We start from the raw sequence: 20,074 nt of genomic DNA on the forward strand, positions 1-20,074 counted from the left end.
TCAAACTTTATTAAAATTCTGTATGTGTGCTTAAACTGTTTTCAAAAAGTGTTGCGGAGGATGAGAACATCAGGCATGGACACATCATTTTCCTAATTTTTCTTCATTATTATTATACATGAATATTCAGTAAATATTTTTTCTGTCATCTAAAGTAGTCTAGCAAAACATCCATTTATTTTTTTTCCTAATATTTTTGTGTTAATTTGATTAAATTATAACATAACGCATGTTCAAACACAGCCGGACACATTGCGGTAATGAGAATTTCAGCAGAAAATGAGATAAAATTTACAATTATAAATTCTTATGTTGAAATCACACATTGTGCAAGGTAGAACACAGTATTGTGTTAATTCTGATGCTTTTTAATATTACTATATTACACATTTTATAGCTAAAATCATTAGTGCCGTGGTGTTTCAATGGTTTCGTGAGAATCACCCATTTACAGTAGTAAATTTACAAAATATCTTCATGGAACATGATCTTTATTTAACTCTTTCCCTGCCATTGACGAGTTAACACGTCAATTAAAAGAAAACATTTGCATAAAAAACGTGTTCCTGATGAATTTTTATGTTATTCTGCAATACCGCTATTATCCACTAGATTAACACGGTCTCACACCCATGGCGTCAATATTTGATGACACTTGACCATGCGTCAATATGTTGACGCGGAGGGTATACCTTTCGCGTCATTTTTTGACGAACTGGGGACTTCAATACTATTAGGTACGTGAAATTAAACAGTTGTCGCCTGGCATTGGGGTTAGGGAAAGGTTTGGGTAGGGATGTCATTATGTAAATCTAACCCTAAACCGACGCGAAAATGGTAGAAAATGGTAAGAAAATAGGAAAGAGAATGCAACGGACTCAATAGTATTGAAGTCCCCAGTTCGTCAAAAAATGACGCGAAAGGCACACCCTCCGCGTCAACATATTGACGCATGGTCAAGTGTCGTCAAATATTGACGCCATGGGGTGAGACTGGGTTGACTAGATTGATATAGAAAAATATAGATAGGGTGAAATGTTTTTTTCTCGTTTTGTTTGTTTGTTTATTGTTTGTTTGATAGCAGAAGGTCTGTTCTTTCATTTGATATATTTGTATGTTTATATATTTTAGAAGAAATATTTCCTGGAAGGCATTTTGTGAAACTTTTGTGAAAATCACAAAAAAAAAAAACAAATGCTGGCGGGCAAATTTAAAAAAATTATTATATTTGGTCATACTATATTTGGCAGGGAATGAGTTAATATCCTAATAATATTTGGCCTAATTTTGAACCATACAACGCATTGTTGGCTATTGCTACAAATATACCTGTGAAACCTATGAATGGTTTTGTGGTCCAGGTTCACAGTTAAGGAACAAATACATAGCAATCATTCATGCATATTTTAATGAATCGTTTGTATTTAGTCGGGTAGGTAACATAAAGTATCTGGATTAACGTTGTGTACAATGTCAAAAACAGTAAAGCGTAACAGTAACCATCTCTGTTGATTGAAATAAGAGATCAAATTTTGCAAACATAATTTTCTATATGCATCTATAGTGTAGACATGATGTAACAACATTATTACATTTTCTGACAATGTGAGTCATGCCTGCCTGTGAAAACTTGCAGTCGTGATGTGTGGTCTTGTGCTATTTTACCAGGCAGGCACATTGTTGGATGGTTTCTTTTCTGGCACAGAGTTTAAAAGTCTCTTACAAACCTTTTACCCAAAGTGTGAGCTATAATTAAAGTGATGCTTGACTTTTCTTATACCGTTAATCAGCAATATTAGAAATCTAGTCGGACATCCTTAATAGTATAAGTGCACAATATTGCATATGTATGTGAGTTTGAGAGCTGGTGTCAAGATTAAGTGAATATAGATGAGTGTGAGTACGGGCTCTCTTATTAAAACCTCCTCGTGGGCTTCAGTACACCTGCTGTGTGAGTTTACAGAGTCAATCTCACTCTCCTCATTAAACTCTGTGCTTTGGATTTCAAGGCTGCTTCACTACTCTATTACAGGAAGTAAGAAGGGAAACACTTGGCAAACGGAGTGACACGCCATCCAAGTCATTCTGCTGAACATTTCTTCTATATGTGACCCTGACTGTAAATCTAGGCTAAAGACTCATAATCTAAGTATGAGATGATGAGCATCAAAATTTGATCAATCTTTGACATGACCTTACTCAGTCAATATTAAAAATTTTACTAGACCTATTGGCAACCTTTGACACAGTCAATCATTAAATCCTACTTGCCACCCTATCATTGCTAGGATCACGGTTACTATTCTCCAATGGTTCAAATCACATCTCTCCGTAATATCCTTCAGGCTGTCGTGGAGGGGTGTGCTGTCCACAGCTCACCAGATGGTCACTGGGGTCCCTCAGGGACCAGTGCTTAGTCCACTCTATTTCTCCATCTACACAACATCATTAGGACCTATTATTTAGCATCTGCTAAATGCCTAAATGTAATTATCAAGGTTATATTTTCACATAATGTTCTTTACATTATGTAAGATGATTTTAGGTAGATGACTGTACAGTAAGTTAAAACCTGAATATAAAATATGAAATGCATTCCACTATGTCAATAAAACTGTTAAATGCTTTATTCTGATTTGTTGAGAAATTTTCCACGGGTATGCATTATATTTTGATAAACGCACACCTGACCTATCAAATGTCTTAAAATAACCACCAGAGCAATGTCTGGTATAATTGACTGCGGTTCATTGAATTACTTGAACATAATGCACACCCTCCGCTTTGCATTATTTTCAGATAATTCAATCGTCAATTATTTCTATATACAGATACAAATAGGCAATATAATAATGTATTATTCTTTGGTTTCACAAGGGAAATCTCTGAACACTGTGACCAGTAATGCACTCCGGTTTTCTCTGTGTGCGCCTTCCATGCTAACAGATGGCACTGCCTATGGTGTTGATTCTGTGCCACGTCACGAAAGCTTCACTGTCTGTTCAAAGTGCACAAAACCATCACTGTATGAAGGGATTATCTTAAAACACACACAAGGCATCCTCTGTCTATTCTTCAACTTCAGGTCTGGTACATACTTGATCACCAGTAGTGCACTGCAACCTAGGCTCTTCCTGAACAATTTTCAGCAGCTAGCCATCTGTAATTAGAGCAACTGTGGTGGATAATATTTTATGTACGTATCTTTGTAGTGGAGAAACTAATGACATGCCACCCGTTGTGCCTTTCAATGTCTGTTCCCTATAGATTTTACAATAATGATGTTGCATGTAACTATGGAGTCATTTTTCCCCATGCTGACATATTAAGCGTGTTATTTACATCATGCATTTTATTAATGTTGGCTTCTGTGTAAAGCACAGTGTGAAATTAGATGAAGCAATTCTGTGACTGGATTTGAGGATTTGAGTAAAAATCTCTGTGCTGTTTGAGCAAGATTAGAAAATAATTTAAGGTTATAATCATTTGGAATCCTTTTATCTGAAGAGAAGAGATTACTAGGGATATTTCACTTTTGTGTTATGCACAGAATAAGCAGTGCCATAAAGCACACTGAAAACCCATTCACACAGCACTTGGTCCCAGAAAAATTTGTAAAATTGGCAGACAGGCTTTTCTGTGTAAACACATACACGTCCCATAAATGTTCTGGGGTCGTTTCCGTGAAGAAGACCTAGTAACATACACGAAAAGCATTCTGTGTGAACAAGGGGCAGAAACAATGATATAAGGGGCATGCCGTATAGGACATGTTATGGTTTAGCTCTTTGACATAGGGATTTAAACGCAGATCAACCTTCATGATGGAAATCCAAACTGGACTGAAGCAGAGATCAGGGAGTCACTATCAGCACTGAAAGCACGGAAAATTTCTGGCGCTGTGGAAAAAACATATCATGTGCAGGACTTTAAATGTGTTACATGTCTTTACAGTATGTGTGATTGCACACACAGATTCCGGAAATATTTTCCGTGTATTTTCCGTAATCTCTATGTGAATAAATTTGTGATTTTTTCCGTGACACTGTCACGTTTTTCCGCATTTGCCATGACCGTATCACGTATTTTTGTTTACATGTCATTGTCACGTTTTTGGTTACTCAACTGTTTTGTACTATTTTCAAACCGTTGTCGCTTCGGCTTAGATTGGTGTTTGCGTTAGGATGTCGATTTATTATTGGTTTATACTATTTTTTCAGATTTATTTTTTTATATTTTCTTTATTTTTTTATATTTTGGCATTTGCAACTATTGAATATAGCCTAATCAATTTAAAGCACTACTAAATGCTTTTATTATAAGCTTCTTTATTAAAGGATTAGTCAATAAAAAAAATCCAGATAATTTACTCACCACCATGTCATCCAAAATGTTGATGTGTTTCTTTGTTCAGTCAAGAAGAAATTATGTTTTTTTTTTTTTTTGAGGAAAACATTTCAGGATTTTTCTCATTTTAATGGACTTTAATGGACTCCAATACTTAACTGTTTTAATGCAGTTTAAAATTGCAGTTTCAAAGCACTCTAAACATTCTCAAACCAGACATAAGGGTCTTATCTAGTGAAACAATTGTCATTTTTGGCAAGAAAAAAAATTCACCTTTAAACTACTCGCCTTTCTCCGGTCCTGTGACACGCCAGCGCGACCTCATGTAATACGTCATCACGTCAAGAGGTCACGGATGATGTATGCGAAACTACGCCCCAGTGTTTACAAGTGTGGAGAAAGAGGACCCTTCCCATCTTGTTGTATGTGGAATGATACTAATTAATGTCTTTGTGTCAGTTTATTTTTTTAAATGGTCCGCAAATGTGCATTTCATACATGTAACACGTGACCTTTCGACGTCATTACGCAATTACGTGAGGTCGCGCTGGCTCGTCACACAGCCGGAAGAAGAAAAGTTGTGGATTATGTAGTATTTTTATGTTTGCACACTGGCTAAACTAATTAATATTCTGGAATAACTAGAACACACACGAGGTATACTGAACTTGTGTTTATTCTGCCATCTTAGAATGAATACACTCTCGCGAGAGTACTGGGATCTTGCAGAGAGTACGGTGTCCCTTTTAGGACATGCAGTAAGGATGTTACAGATTAAAAGTGCATTTTCTTAATTTTTATTGCGAAAAATTACATCGTTTCGCTAGATAAGACACTTATGCCCCGTTTGGAATTTTAAACTGCATTAAAACTGTTAAGTGTTGGGGTCCATTAAAGTCCAATGAGAAAAATCCTGGAATGTTTTCCTTAAAAAACATAATTTCTTCTGGACTGAACAAAGAAAGACATCAACATTTTGAATGACATGGTGGTGAGTAAATTATCTGGATTTTTTTTAATCCTTTAACACAGAGTTTATTTAAATAGAAAATAATGGGAATGAGAAGTTTTATGTTACTTTGCTAAACTTTCTACCATTTCAACCTATTTTTTTTGTCTTTTTAGTATGAACATGTCACATGTCAGAGACCAACCTCTCTTCTGAAATTATCTCCACGGTAAGACATTTTTCTTCACCATTGTAAATCAGTCTCTGTCGCATTTCTTTTGAATATATGTATCATTTAGTTTTACAGACAAACCTTCTGAGACAATTATTTTGTCTTTTACATATAATTGCGTTTTCTTTATCAATGTAAATGTCTTTTCTTTAATGCTACAAAATGAGAGGGGCTTATTATCATCGCATATTCTTGATAGCTGCATTTGGTAAAGTATAGATTACAGTTGAATTTTACTGCACGAATTGACGTCTGAATGAAAAGGATATGTAGGTGGTGTCAGACCTCCGCAGTGAAGAAGAATACTAAATGTGTCTTTTTGTGGACCACATGTATTGTTATTTCCAGTCATCTCCACATTTTTAAAGAGATGCTGATCAGCTCACTTAAACGCACGCTCTTGAATGCTGATAGATTCTCACTCTTGAAAGAAGCTCCTGTGGTTGTTAAATGAAGTCTCTGGTTGATTGACCATGACTTGTTGTTGTGCTCCACCCCACTGTCCACCTTGTTATGATCAAAGACGGGGTTTGAAGAGCGCTTGAAAAACCACCAATTAGGTAGCGCGTGATTCACCAGTCACCCTGTGCATTATTGTAAAGAATAGATATTCCTTTTGTGAACAACATCACTCGAAGCGATACCTTCTAATGCCTCTGTGGTGTTTATAAATTATAATTCAAACAGTTGTTGGATAATAAGGTTTGCTGTGTTCAATGTCATATACAAGCTTCTCATATAAATTCTGTGCTCGGTGATGCATTTGGCTGATTTCATTCGAGACTCTTCATGGAGTAAACTCTTCATGCTGTTTATACAGTGCTTTACCTGTTGAAAATCTTTGTTTACCATTCACATAAGCTGGTGGACTCTTATAAAGAAATATCAACATCATATATTGCATATAAAGTACAATATTAGGCAGGTGGTCATAATGTTATGGCTGATCAGTGTATATAAAGCCATTTTAGTGCCTTCACTGTGTAATATTCATTTCATAACCATTAGGCATTTAAATTTGCATTTAGCAGCTGTATTTATCCAAAGCAACCTACAGTTCATTCCAGGTACATTTTTATCTGTATATGTTTCCTTTGAAGCAAAATCCTGATCTTTGTGCCAAGTACGCTACAGGAACAGGCAAATTTTGACCATGTTAAAGTCATTTTTTTGTGATTTACTGTTTTCTACACAAAATCGTCCTATATAATGTAAAAAGCATGACCTAGATATTTCTCAAGCATTTTTTATTATCCATATATAGTTGAATCTGAGCTACTGGCCTGCTATCTGTCTGGGGTATTTTCTGGGACTCCAGCCCTCCCATGACCGTGCAGAGGACCACTGGCATTGTGTGTGTGGGGGGGGGATTAAGCCCCTTATGTTTTGTTAAAAAAAACTGATCTTTTGAGGATTGAAAACGTTTGAGAGCACAAATTTAATTGATTTTGTTATAATTATTTGTAACAATTTCCCAGTACACAAATTTCAACTGTTAGCAGTAGATCGGCGCTTATTTTATGCACAATTTATTCCGTTAAAGGAATATGTAACAAAGGGCTGCTTCATAAAGCGAGAAAGAGAGTAAGAAAATCCAAACAGGATAGTCCAAAAACATAATCCAAAATACAGGCAAGGGGTCAAACCATAAACATGAATGCAAGAAACAGAAACGATGAAACAAGAACGCTTAGTGATGCAGGTTACACTGACAATACTTCGCAGGGTGTGATGGTGAACGAGCAGGCGTTATAGAGGGTATGCACATGACGTCACCATCTGAAAAAAAGAGACTGCGGTAACGGCCACTGAGTGGCAAAAGACAGAGCGGCAGCATTTGAGTACAGCGTGGAAAACACGCTGAAAACGCCCCGAAATGGGAAAAAGCTGTTGTGCGATAGACTTTTCTAACAGATTAACAAGAATTTGGAGATATTGTTTTACAGACTGCCAAAAAAACACAGAAAGGAGAAGTAAATAGATCGTTCATGCCAACGTCCACAGACCACAGGTGGGTTGATAAGTTGCTAGGGTCACTATTAAAGGGACACAAGGCAAGTCTGAGTATTATTTCTCTACTAGCTCCCCCTAGTGTCTGGGAGTAAATGCTTTCTATATCTAAAACTTTACGAGACTGAAGGACACCGGGTCGGATACAGCGAACTTGCAAGTGGGGTATTCTTCCTACAGACGGTAGGGGCGGGCGAGAGAGTCTTCATTCGTCATGTAATGAGTCATTTAACCATATACAGACTTACGAAGATGATTTATTAACATAAAAATGCTGCCTTGTGTCCCTTTAAGCAGAGGTTTTACTTTCTACTTAAACGTATTTTTCAAGTATTTGTATTTTATCTGTGTTTTTTTTTGTTTGGAAAACATACATTCCAAAGCATATTATCATAATTTTTACTCTATTACATTTCATAAATACACGTGTTTGTTTTACATTTAATATTTAAGTACATTAACATACTTTTACTCAGTTAAAAGTACACAATTTTAATGTAATTAGGTATTAAATAAATTTTAACATGCAATATAAAAGAATACACAGTATGATTATATGCTTTAGAATTGTAGTGAAGTAAAAATTTTTCCAATACAAACACCCTAATAAAGCACTCGATGCTTGGAAAATGTAACTAATGTCACTAGGCATCGTCCACCTCTGCTATCAAGTCCAACTAAATTCAAGTTAAGCTAATAATAGTCCGTTTTACTGGCGTTTTTCGCAGCAGCCGCTATGAAAACCAGCCATTTTGTTGAATCATTTGCCACTCAAAGGCTGAATCCCAAACCGCCTACTTCCATACTATATAGTATGTAAAAAGCGCTACTTTGCGTACTATATAGTATGGAAGCAGGCTGTTTGGGATTCAGCCAAAATGTGGAATAATTGACGTCAATGCATACCCTCTATACAATACAAACAGGAAGTGAATGGTGAAGTGAGACCTGGCATGATATCAAAATAAAAGACCAGAAACAAGACTTCAAAATAAAAGACCCAAACAACAAAACACAAGACGAAACCATTACAGAATAGTTTACCCAAAAATGAAAACTACCCCATGATTTACTCACTCTCAAGCCATCCTCAATGTACAGTATTGTGGTGTAGTGACAAACGTAAAAGCGCAGAGAACAAATCAAATGGCAATCAGGAAATAGAAATCTAAAACGGATTTAAAAGAAAATTTTGGAGGATTTCGATATTAGACGCAAGAGCAGTGTTTTTTAACTCCAGTCCTTGCGACCCACCTCCCAGATTGTTTTTGTTGTCTATCTACACTCTTAAAACTACTGGGTTATTTTCAACCCAACTGTTGGGTTTGTCCTTTTTTGACCCAACATTGGGTTGAAAATAACCCAGTAGTTTTAAGAGTAATTGAAACTATACTGGGTTGTTTTAACCCATTGCGTGGTCAATTACAAACATTTTTATTTAACCAAAAGACTGGCCATATGGCCTGGGCTTATGGAGTAAGTGTCATTTGGAGAAATAATTTGGTGTTACAGGTGCGGCCTAGCTTTGTTATTCATTCACTGCATTTATTTTACTGTCAGGTTGGTAGCATACCAAGTTGTGCTTAAAGGGACTCTGAAACGGGAAAAACTTGAAATAGGAAAGTTCTTCCCTCCTGTGTTGTTCACGTCATATGGGACAGGGTTCCCACTGGTCCTTGAAATCCTTGAAAGTTTGTCAATCTGGGGAAAAAAATTGAAGGCCCTGTGAAGTTTTTGAAAATATACATACATAGATACAGATCATTGAAAGTGCTTGAATCTATTTTATGCAAAAAGTTTTCTGGAAAAAATTCATATCATTCCCTGTGTAGTGTAGGATAATATCATAAAACTCTAGACTTTTTAAGCACAAATGCTAAACTGTTAGTTTTAAATGTTTATAATCTTCTGTATGTGAATGTTGATTCATAACAAAATGCTTTTTTGCATAGTTGTGTTTAACACATGAAAACATCTCGGGTTATGTATGTAACTGTTGTTCCCTGAGAAGGAAACGATACACTGCGTCTCCCTTGCCATATTTCTGCGTCCCTGTAACGCCCTCTGTGGCAATATTTTAGACAGATATACTTCCTGGATCCCGCGTCATCCTGTCTTTGTCGTTAAGCCTCACCATTGGTTAAATTTGATATACACATTCAGACGCACTTACCCCTGGAGGCGTCCCTAAAGTGTCACCGCAGTGACGCAGCACGAGTTCTCTCGAAAGGGAACTGTAACAATGAATCTTACACGATGTAACCTTGCTCTCACTTGAAATGTGTCCCCATATTTAGTCATTGAATTTGAGGGTATTGGACCTGGAAAGTCCTTGAAAGGTCCTTGAATTTGAAGTTAACTAAGGTGTGGGAACCCTGCATTTTCGTGAAGGAATTTTGTTAGAGATCAGATTCAAAATGATTATCAACACATACACAGATGTCACAGGTCGGGGAAGCGGACCGCCCCTGTCGCGGGTCACGCTCCTCCTATTTCCACCCCGAGGAGGTCCCAAAACACCCCAATGACCATGGGGGGGGGGACGTTTAGGAGGCTCTGGGCCCTTGGCTGTGGGAAAGGCAGGTATTACACCGGTGACTGGGACTTTTACTTCTCGCTTCCCGAGGAGGTCCCAAAACACCCCAATGACCATGGGGGGGGGGGGCGTTTAGCAGGCTCTGGGCCCTTGGCTGTGGGAAAGGCAGGTATTACACCGGTGACTGGGACTTTTACTTCTCGCTTCCCTAGCCTCAACGTGCTGTGATCTCCTCACGACTCCTCTTGTGTTTCTCCAGATCTATTTATCTGTCTCATCTTCAGCCCATCCTCCAATCACAAATCGCCACATTAATTCTTCTCACCATAAAGCCCTGATTATGTTGCCACAGAAACCAGGAAGCACTGGTGTTTGAACAATTCGGCCTGGGTGGAAACCATCTTCGGGCGGAACCAATCTTTGGTTCCAATTTTTGGTTGCGCCCTATAATAGTCACCCTGTGACACAGAGGCTGCGTCCGAAACCGCATACTGTATAGTAGGTACTGAATTAGATGAAGTACCTACTTACTTGGCGTTAAAACAGTAGGTACTGTATAGTATGAATCCTGGTAGTATGATTGAGATTCGGACGTACTACATCCGCCATGTTGCTACATCACGTGACATACGTCGTCATCACGTCATGTCATTTCAGCGCGAAAACAGCCGCGTGCCTCTTCTTCTTCGTTGGACAACTCCTCGTCTGGGGCATCATGGGATAGTGAAGCGTCCATCGTATGCACACTGCAAAATCTAACCGGAAGTAGTAGGTCATCCGGGTACTTTTCGCATACTGTTTTTCGAATACTATGTATTCGGACATACTACTCGCCTCGCCTACTGCTTTTCGCCTATTATATAGTATGTAGTAGGCTGTTTCGGACGCAGCAAGAGTTTAATAAAAAGTTTTCATAAATTGGGAATCCATCTAGTGGATAATCACGGTATTACAGATTAACATAAAATTTCATCAGGAACGTGTTTTTTATGAAACGTTTTCTCTTAATTCTCTAAGGTGTGGGAACCCTGATTGGAAATCAATCTGGATCCTACAGTATGTGGGCTTCAAAGAGGCAGATGACGCTTTTGCCATGATATATTGTAAAGTATTACAATGTTGGTGTTTAGTAAATAAAGATATTTCATATACTTTAAGAGATTTCTCAAATGTTTAATGCAACATTTACATTGTTTAAACCACTTTTCTATTTGTCTGTAACATACAGTGCAGCCCATTCAGCAATGTCAGTATACATAGCTTCATTTAAAAAAAGGACATTTGCTGACACTAGAAGATTGGTTAAAGGGACTCCCCGAACATCTGCGCAACAGCTCCAATGCCCCTGATGTTAATTCTCACATTCCCACTGCACTTTTGATAAGGCTCCCCAAGGCTTTATTTCAGTAATTAGTGCTCCACATTCCTGACATCTTCTAAGCAACTCCAGCACATTGGATTCATTATAATCCATTTTCTTTCTTTCCAGATCTCATCTTATCTCTCCTCCTCTGTGTTTGGAGTTGACATTAACCTGGCAGGAACAAAACTTGTGTCCTTGTCTAAAGGACAATCTAATGACAGCATGCCGCCATCTATGATTATATTCTTTAGAATGTAGTGGAGTCTGTGCTGGGCCTGACTCATCATGATACAGATATGAATTGTAATGATGACCTTTAATTATAAGAATAGTATGTAAAGTTATGCTTTTATATATATTGTACGCATTGATATTTTTCAAATTTTTTTGTTAGATCCTGCAAACAACACAACAACTGGCCAAAATATTGCATGATCATTAAAATATTGCATGATCATATGGGTCAGAAGGCGAATTTTGGTCCACTAGGTTAGGATCATGTTTACAAAAGTTCAGTCTGGTTAACTTGTCCTCCAGATTTTCATAGCAGTTCATCCATCACTTTGGCATAAGTGATCAGTTTATTGTATTACAGGAAACCAAAGCATCAGTTTGCTTGTTAAGCTATATACTGTAACAAATGATGGACTAGAGGCAATTTTCTACTGTAATATTGTTTGCATATAATTGTTTTCTCTACTTAATGCTACACTAAAGATGAACTGTCAAGAATAATCATATTTTCCATTACAGACTGACCCAAGACAGCAATGAGATTTAATGGAGAGCATATTGAGACCTCTCTTCTGCCTCACTATTTTGTAAATGTTTTTCCTACACTGTGAAAAGTAAAAAGTTGGATCAACTTGACATGAATTGGTAACACTTCAAAACTTCACTTTAAAATTTAAATTGAATAAACTTATTTTTTTTAGGTGTTACCAACTGAAAGTAATTTTGATCCAACTTTTTACAAACAGAGTTGACTCCTCTAGAGTTTTAGAAGAGACCCACAATGCATTTCAAACTCTCTGTAAATTATCTATTAGCAATATGCTTTTTACATTCATTTTAATCGATCTGTACTCATAGCCTACTACGTGTCAACAACTTGTTTCTTCATTTTGGCTCTGATTTTATTTAAAGTAAAGGTTAAAGGTTGATACCTGAATGAATCTTGTAAATAGCTCAATGGTAGAGCATAACGTCAGCAGTGCAAAATGTCATGGGTTCAAACCCAGGGAACACACATGCTGATAAAAGTTGTGTACCTTGTAATGCACTATAAGTAGCTTTGGATAAGTAGCTTTTGTCTGCCAAATGCGTAATGAAATAAAAATGAAATCTTATAATATAGATTTTAAATGACTAAGAAATAAATGTTTCTCTAGGTTCTGCATAAATATAATAGTGCAATCCATCTTTAAGTTTGGTTGTTTGCCATGCATTAATAAATATTTTATTTTAAATATATGCAATTATATTTGAAAAAAAGTTACCAATGAAAAATGTCTATGAATACGAATATCTACATATATCTTTGCATAAGAACTAACTTGCAAGAAAGGACTGTACTGATATTCCCCAAGCATCCAACAAGACTCCTACAATTCATTCAACTCTTTTAAAAACCTTGTTTTGTGGTGAATATCAGCTTTAGATATGCTATTTTTAAGAAATGTAATAATTTTTCAAGAATTTCTTTATATTTTAAATAATACATTGATGAAAATCTTAAAGGGGACGTTCCATGAAAATCAGACTTTTTCCATGTTTAAGTGCTATAATCGAGTCCCCAGTGCTTCTACCAACCCAAAAAACATGAAAAATAGCAACCTTGTAACTTTGTTTTGGTAAGGCTCTCTCTGCAAGCATGTGAATATATATGTCATTCGTATTTCGCTCCCCCCATGACGTATTAAGGGGATCTTATTATAATGATACCGCCCCTTCAACTGCGCTATTCAACCATGAACGGCCTCATGAGTACGATAGACAGAGAGAAAGAATGACTGACAGCACGACGCGTTTGTATTCCCTCAAACACAAACAGTAGCCTACAATCTTATAACTTGTAGTTTTAATGGTCTTTCTAAAGGTTGAAGATAAGGATTATTTACCTTAGTGCAAGAGAGAGAGAGCGAGTGAGAGAGAGAGAGAGAGAGAGAGAGAGAGAGAGAGAGAGAGAGAGAGAGAGCAACGCGATGGTTCACTTTCATCAATAGAAGTATGTTGTTTAATATGTTTCTCTGAAGTTTATATGAATGAACACGAGGATTAATGCACGAGACAGAGTGAGTGAACAACGCGTATTCACTATCATACACAATAAGCATTAATATGTTGTTTAATGTTTCTCTGAAGTTTCAAATGAATACGAGGAGTTACAAGACAGAGAGTGAGAGACTTACAGAAACGCGAATGTGTTCAATCACAATAAACTTAAACATGTCATTTGATATGTTTCTCTAAAGTTTAAGCATTAAACGTGTTGTTTTATTACAGATCATTTAAATGTGCTCGTGTGGTTTGGTCAAAAGTAAACTTCTGAGTGTTTGTGGAAGTGTATTTTATTGTAACATGCTGAAAATCATTGTGCCTGTTTAAAACACGGGCAGCATGAGACCTAAAAGTCTTTATTTTTATTCCACAATGTTCCCCATCTGCTGATAAACATGTATTTAGTATGCATAAAACAGATTACTTTTTAAACTTGAACTTTTTAACAGCTGAACATCGCTTTCTAACTTCTTTTGTGAGAGAATCTCCCCCTTGATGCTCTGTCATGTCTACAGCGCGAGCGCTTGAGACTCCGCCCACCTGAGCAGCTCATTTGGATTTAAAGGAATACACACAAAAACGGTGCATTTTTGCTCAGACCCATAAAGTGCCTATTTTAACATGCCACAATAAATTACCTATAGGGTATTTTGAGCTAAAACTTCACATATCTACTCTGGCGATATCAAAGATTTATTTAATATCTTAAAAACGTCTTGTGGAATGTTCCCTTTAAAGGGGACATATCATGGAAATCTGTATTTTTCCACATTTAAGTGCTAGAATTGGGTCCCCAGAGTTACGTCCCGGCTTGTCTAGGGATGTGGGACTAACAAACCAATAAATACCCAGGATGGAAAAACCAAGGATGACTCAAAACCTGTGTCAAGTTCATATATTTATTTATTTCAGCCTCATGTTAAATAAACTAATTAGCACCACATACTCAATAAAAAATGTGCAGCACAATATACAGTCTCCACAGCTCCCACCGCGCTAGTGAAAACCCACACGGAGGTTGCCCGCCGCTCACCATGCCCACTTCCCGCTGAACGATTCGGGAACACTGCCTCCACAGAGTCACCAGACATTCAGTGTGGAGAAGTTAAGATCAGCAACAAGCAGATCGTGCTTCAAACCACACAGTAGTTTACACAGTAAGTCACTCAGTAGTTCACAGAATCTAGCGCAAGCCGTCCAGAAAAAAATGAGAGACCTGCACAGCAAAAACGCCAGTGTACATTTTACTCAAATTGAGTCAAATTTAACACTTCAAAAATGTATATATGACTCCCTCCATTTTGGAGTTAAAATAACACTTTTGAAAGTGTTAAATATGTACACTACTCCAAAAGTAAATTTGTACACCTAGAGTGTTTATTTATACATCTAACAGCATTCTGTTGATAACCCTTTAAAGTGTTATCTTCTCCGACTAGTGTTAAAATGTACACCCATTTAAGATTAAATACACACCAACAGTGAGAGTTCTTTCACCCAAAAGTAGTGTATGTATATCCCGTCGGTGTTATCTTCTCTGACTAGTGTTAAAATGTACACCATTGTAAGATTAAATACACACCAATAGTGATATTTCTGCATCCAAAAATAGTGTATTTATATCCCATTAAAGTGTTTTCTTCTCCCACTAGTGTTAAAATGTACACCCTTGTAAGATTAAACACACACCAGCAATATTAATTACTCATGCAGTAATATTAATTGTTTGTGTTAATTAAGTGATTGATTACTTTTACTGTACTAATTTTACGTGATTAGCACACAATGATGAAACAAACATATATAAAATTATTTTTTATTTCTGAAAGTTTCTGTGTTTTTGTCGTTGTTAAAAGAACAGGAATCATTTCAGAGACATGTATTGAATACATTTAAGACAAGTATTGAATGCAAAAATAACTTCCTTTTCAGAATAATCAACAATAAGTGCAAGAACATAAAACAATATGTAAAACTGGCATTATCTCCATTTGTTCATCATCTCTGTCACTTTAATTTTCAGTAACAATTTGGTCTATAAAGTCATTTCTATGTACACTACTGAAGTGTTTTCTAAAACCAGCATAGGTCATAAAGCTATATTTACAATTGCTTTGTGCACATTTTAAGTTCAGTTTTTTCCCTGTATAGTAAGCATGAATAGATTTCAAGTGACGAATTAGGTCATTGACTTTGACAGTACCAGTTTGCAAACAAAGCAGCGAAACATTTTTGCAACTAGAAACTAGTTCAAAAGTTTAGCTCGTAGGTCCTTAACTCTAGGGGTTTCACGAACTGTACCAACATCTATCTTGTAGATTGTTGTCTGGATGAATGTGTACATTGCATTCAAGCAGTGGGGATATGACACACCAAAGACAAAGTAGGCTTTAAAAAGTTCATCAAAAGCAGAAAGGGAAGACTTTGCCTGACATGGAAGAAGTTTTCCACCCAGAACGATGTAGCAATCATGGATGACATTCTTCGCTGAGCCAACTGCAAGGAGATTTGGTTGGAGGCCTTCAGCCTTCTTAATGTGTTCAGTTAGACAACGGCAAGACTGAAATGAGAGAAAAAAATCAGAACACACATAACACAACATATGATCCATAACAGTTCACACGCCTGTCCATGCCAACCTTGTGGAACTGCGAAATATGGTCCATTGCCTCTCTGGTGCTTATTTTTCTGGATTTGTTCCTACCACCAGCAGAAGGTGGCAAAAGGTAGGCCAGAAGTAAAACAGAGGACATGTCATTGTCCCATCCTGCAAAAAATTTTTTTTTTGAATTAACAGAAATTAACAAAATGCAAGTAGCAGACAAAGTTTTGTCATCATCTTTACAAAAAAAACTTACCTTGGCATTCGGAATCATCTTGTCCTTTACACTCCGCAGCTGAAATCAGGCTGTTCAGATGCAAGGTCGAAGTAAGCGTTTTTGCTTCAGCTATAATCTTGGGCTTTAGACTATCCCATTGTTCAAGAAGTCTGGAAGCAGTTTCTGTTCCAAATTTGATATCAAAATCTTGAAGTATCTGTAACAAATTGAAGTAAAACCTATAAACAAGAGCGATCCTAGACACCACAGTTTTATCATGAGATTTTTAAGTACTTACATATCCAGTTCTTGAGTATGGATCCTTTAGTGATGGGAACAGTGTTACAATTCCTAAAGCACAGCGGGTTTTTGTTTCTTTGGATGGGACACGTCTTGGAAAAAAACAATAAAAATGTTGAACAATCTACTAAACCAGTCTTTTCACTAAAGTTTAAATTATGACTTACCCTTCTTTGCCTGTAATGTGTGCAACCACAACGTTGACTAAGTGCCGTCGAGTTGAGTCTGTGAATTTTCCTTGTTCTGAATATTGAGCCAAAATGGCAGGTCCTCCTGCATTTTCTTCTAAAATGCCTCTAATAAACTAAAAAAAACAAAAAACTTTTGCTGTAATGTGTTCATAATATAAAAATGCAAAAAAAGCTAAACAATCTAGCTAGTAAATTTTACCTGTTTTGCCTCAAAAGCCTCATCAAAACGAGGTCTCTTGGAGCTTGGTCCGGCGCTGTCGTCAGTCTCAGATGACAGTGAAAGTGTGTCAGTTTGTGAGGACGAATCGAGGACTTGGCATTCTGGAAGCAAAATAAATTGACACTTCAACAAAAATATACAAAATAATTACATTAAGTTAATGAAATGCTAGTTTTAAATAAATTGAATGAGCCATTTTAAAATGTTTGGTTAATTAAATTGTGTTTAATAACAACAAAACTATATTTACTTTACAATAGGATTGTATGTGTTATCATTAGCTAATGCTAAAGCTAACATAAACTAACAACGATCAATACTTTTACAGCATTTATTAATTTTTGTTCATGTTAATTTAAGAATTTACTAATATTATTAAAATCAAACATTTAAACTGTTAACATTAGTTAATGCACCATGAACTAACATTTTTCTCAATTAAATCAAATGGCTAAGGGATGTGTTTGTATATCACAGACACACTTACCTGAATCCTTGTCAACAACTTTCCATAGTATATTATTTGATCTCTCCTCCAGCAGGTCAGTGAATACATCCTCATCCACCTCCACGCCAGTATCATCTTGTAGTATCAGATCTTTGTCACTGATTGAAAATTTCCTCTTGGCTTTATGGATAAGAGGAGAGAGACAAATGAGCAACAAAACAACCATGAGAATAAAATATTTAAATTAATTTAAAATGAATACCTTCAGTCATTAAACTGGTGTAATCTGCCCCATCAACTTTAATCTATTTCTTCTTTCCTTCATATAAAACTTTGAAGAGCATTGTTACTGAAAACAAAAACGTAAATTAAAATAACATATTTGAAAGTTTAAGGTTCAAATAATATATTACACATGGTTTCCTAAGGTTTGTTTGATGAAGCAATAGGCCTACTTTTTGTTAACTATTTCTACGCCAGCGTTATTAAAAAAAGTTGCCAGCCCCAGCATGTTTTGCAAGAAAAAATGGCTAGCAAGTGTTAACGTTTGATACAAAAGCTGACATGTATTCCATAAGCTATTCATATGCTTACAAGACGCAAAGGTTTTCAGTGAGAACAACGTCTGTTCACCTCAGAGAAGGCGCGTAATTTTAGCCAAAGACTGAAAATGGCTGCATGATACTATACCTCAATGTATTTAAATACGTTTACAAAACTCCCGTTATGATACTAAAACTGTAAAAGTAAAACTGTATCAACGGGTAATATCGTTTGATCAAACACATAACTAAACCCCTTGTCAGAGCCTGACTCCACCCACTGGCAATATCTGAAAAATCCAAGAAAAGTGAGCAGATTCCAACGGAGATAGAGGGGACAAACTAAGCTCGTGCCAAGTGTGTGGTGAGATCGTAACAAGGGCGTGGTGAGCTTGAACCTGCTTACATCACGAGTTATTTTTTGGACCCAACAATAGGAAAATTCAACTGCAGTAGCCACCGTTCAACCTGAAGAGGGCAGCACTCAGACGGTTTTACACAGTAGTATTGAAAACACATTATATCCAAATGTCAAAAAACTTACTAAAATCAATAAAAAGCCCCATTCTTACAGATCAATAACTAAAAAAAAAGTTGGTTTAGGGTTTAGTTACTTTACTCCTTATACTCCTTTACTCCAATCCTTTGCAAATGTTTGCAACCTGTGTTTCATTGATGCGTGTATAAACGTGTATAAATATAATGTAATTTTTTAAACTAATCCACGTGCCAATTCATTTAGGCTTACCTTGCGCATGTGGTGGTCACACAAACAAGTTCGTGTATATAAATACATTAATAATACGCGTTTTCCTCAGGATTAGTGTGGTGAACCGATCTAAATAAAGAGCTCTCCTTTTACGTGCACATGATACGCAGTTGTGGCGTGCATATGATACGCGGTCACCACTAAACTCAAGAGGTAAACAGTGTGTTTTATATGCACGAAAAATGTAACTACTGCGGATAAATATCACGGCAAATACAAACAAAGTCTGTTGTGCCGTTAACGCGATTTGACAGACTTTTAAACATAGTACTTACAGGTTAATGATTTTCTGTTTGAACAACGTAATTTCACTACGCGGCTTGTTCGAACAAAACCCCGCCTTGTCACCCACGATACGTTTAAACACATTTACAAAACTCCCACTGAGAGACTGAAACTATAAAATTAAAACTATTAAGGGAAAATGCTGCTGGATTAAACAAATATACCGTGATTTACAAAAACTATCTTCCCCAAATGCTTGCAACCAATGTCTAACATATCACAAATAAGTGCTAATACATCCACAACAATTATTTAAAAGATAATGACTTATGTATAATGTAATGTTTGAAGGTAATTCACGTGCTTACCTGAGATGCACGTGGTGATTCATCAAGCGAACTCAGAATCAGCAGCCACTTTATTAAAATATGTGAAACAAATTCAGATTGTTTGCATATAATCATATATAAACAATTATATGTTAAAAAATTATTTAATTTTTAACCACACAACTCATTAAAAGACAACACTTACCGTTGAACAGCGCGCTCATCTCCTCGTGGCTTCCCAACTGAAAATAGCCGTAAAGGATTCTGGGAATTGCGCTGCTTATAGAGTTAAATGTTTAACACTGAAAAGGAACTCCTTTTCTAGATGCAGTTTTACACTTGCAGATAAAAATGTACTCCGGTTTTAACACTGGGCAACACCAAAAAAATAACACCAGAAATTTAACACCAGAAAATTTGCTGTGTGGAGACACTTCTGTTTTGGTAAACAATTCTCTGCAAGCAAGTGGAAAAATAGATCATTGAAATTTGGATCCCCTTGTGATGTCATAAG

At 36.5% G+C, this 20,074-nt stretch overlaps 1 protein-coding gene and 1 long non-coding RNA gene across 2 annotated transcripts in view; one reads left to right on the forward strand and one right to left on the reverse strand.

Annotated features, from left to right (window-relative positions):
• Positions 1–5,470: 5,470 nt before the first annotated feature.
• LOC141349777 (uncharacterized) overlaps positions 5,471–20,074 on the forward strand; it is a 45,948-nt gene continuing 31,344 nt past the window's right edge. The window contains exon 1 of the long non-coding RNA XR_012357806.1: positions 5,471–5,525. This is a non-coding gene — a long non-coding RNA (uncharacterized lncRNA). The remainder of the gene's footprint in view (positions 5,526–20,074) is intronic.
• LOC129439891 (uncharacterized) lies at positions 15,520–19,984 on the reverse strand. Its single transcript, XM_073853954.1, has 9 exons — positions 19,766–19,984; positions 19,600–19,647; positions 17,958–18,044; positions 17,735–17,875; positions 17,227–17,348; positions 17,004–17,140; positions 16,835–16,928; positions 16,576–16,753; positions 15,520–16,484 (listed from the first exon to the last, which is right to left on the reverse strand). Exons 3-9 carry the CDS (start codon positions 17,965–17,967, stop codon positions 16,297–16,299), a joined length of 870 nt encoding a protein of 289 aa, XP_073710055.1. The 5' UTR covers positions 17,968–18,044; positions 19,600–19,647; positions 19,766–19,984; the 3' UTR covers positions 15,520–16,296.

This window comes from Misgurnus anguillicaudatus, chromosome 15, assembly GCF_027580225.2.
Source record: "Misgurnus anguillicaudatus chromosome 15, ASM2758022v2, whole genome shotgun sequence".
Classification (NCBI taxonomy): Eukaryota; Metazoa; Chordata; class Actinopteri; order Cypriniformes; family Cobitidae; genus Misgurnus; species Misgurnus anguillicaudatus.

Bases quoted from the DNA above. Each gene is read 5' to 3' on its own strand.
- LOC129439891 (XM_073853954.1), bottom strand. The intron at 17,349-17,734 runs GTAAGTGTGTCT...TTTTGCTTCCAG, and splicing joins AGTTGTTGACAAGGATTCAG to AATGCCAAGTCCTCGATTCG. The intron at 16,929-17,003 runs GTAAGTCATAAT...TTTTTTTCCAAG, and splicing joins CACATTACAGGCAAAGAAGG to ACGTGTCCCATCCAAAGAAA.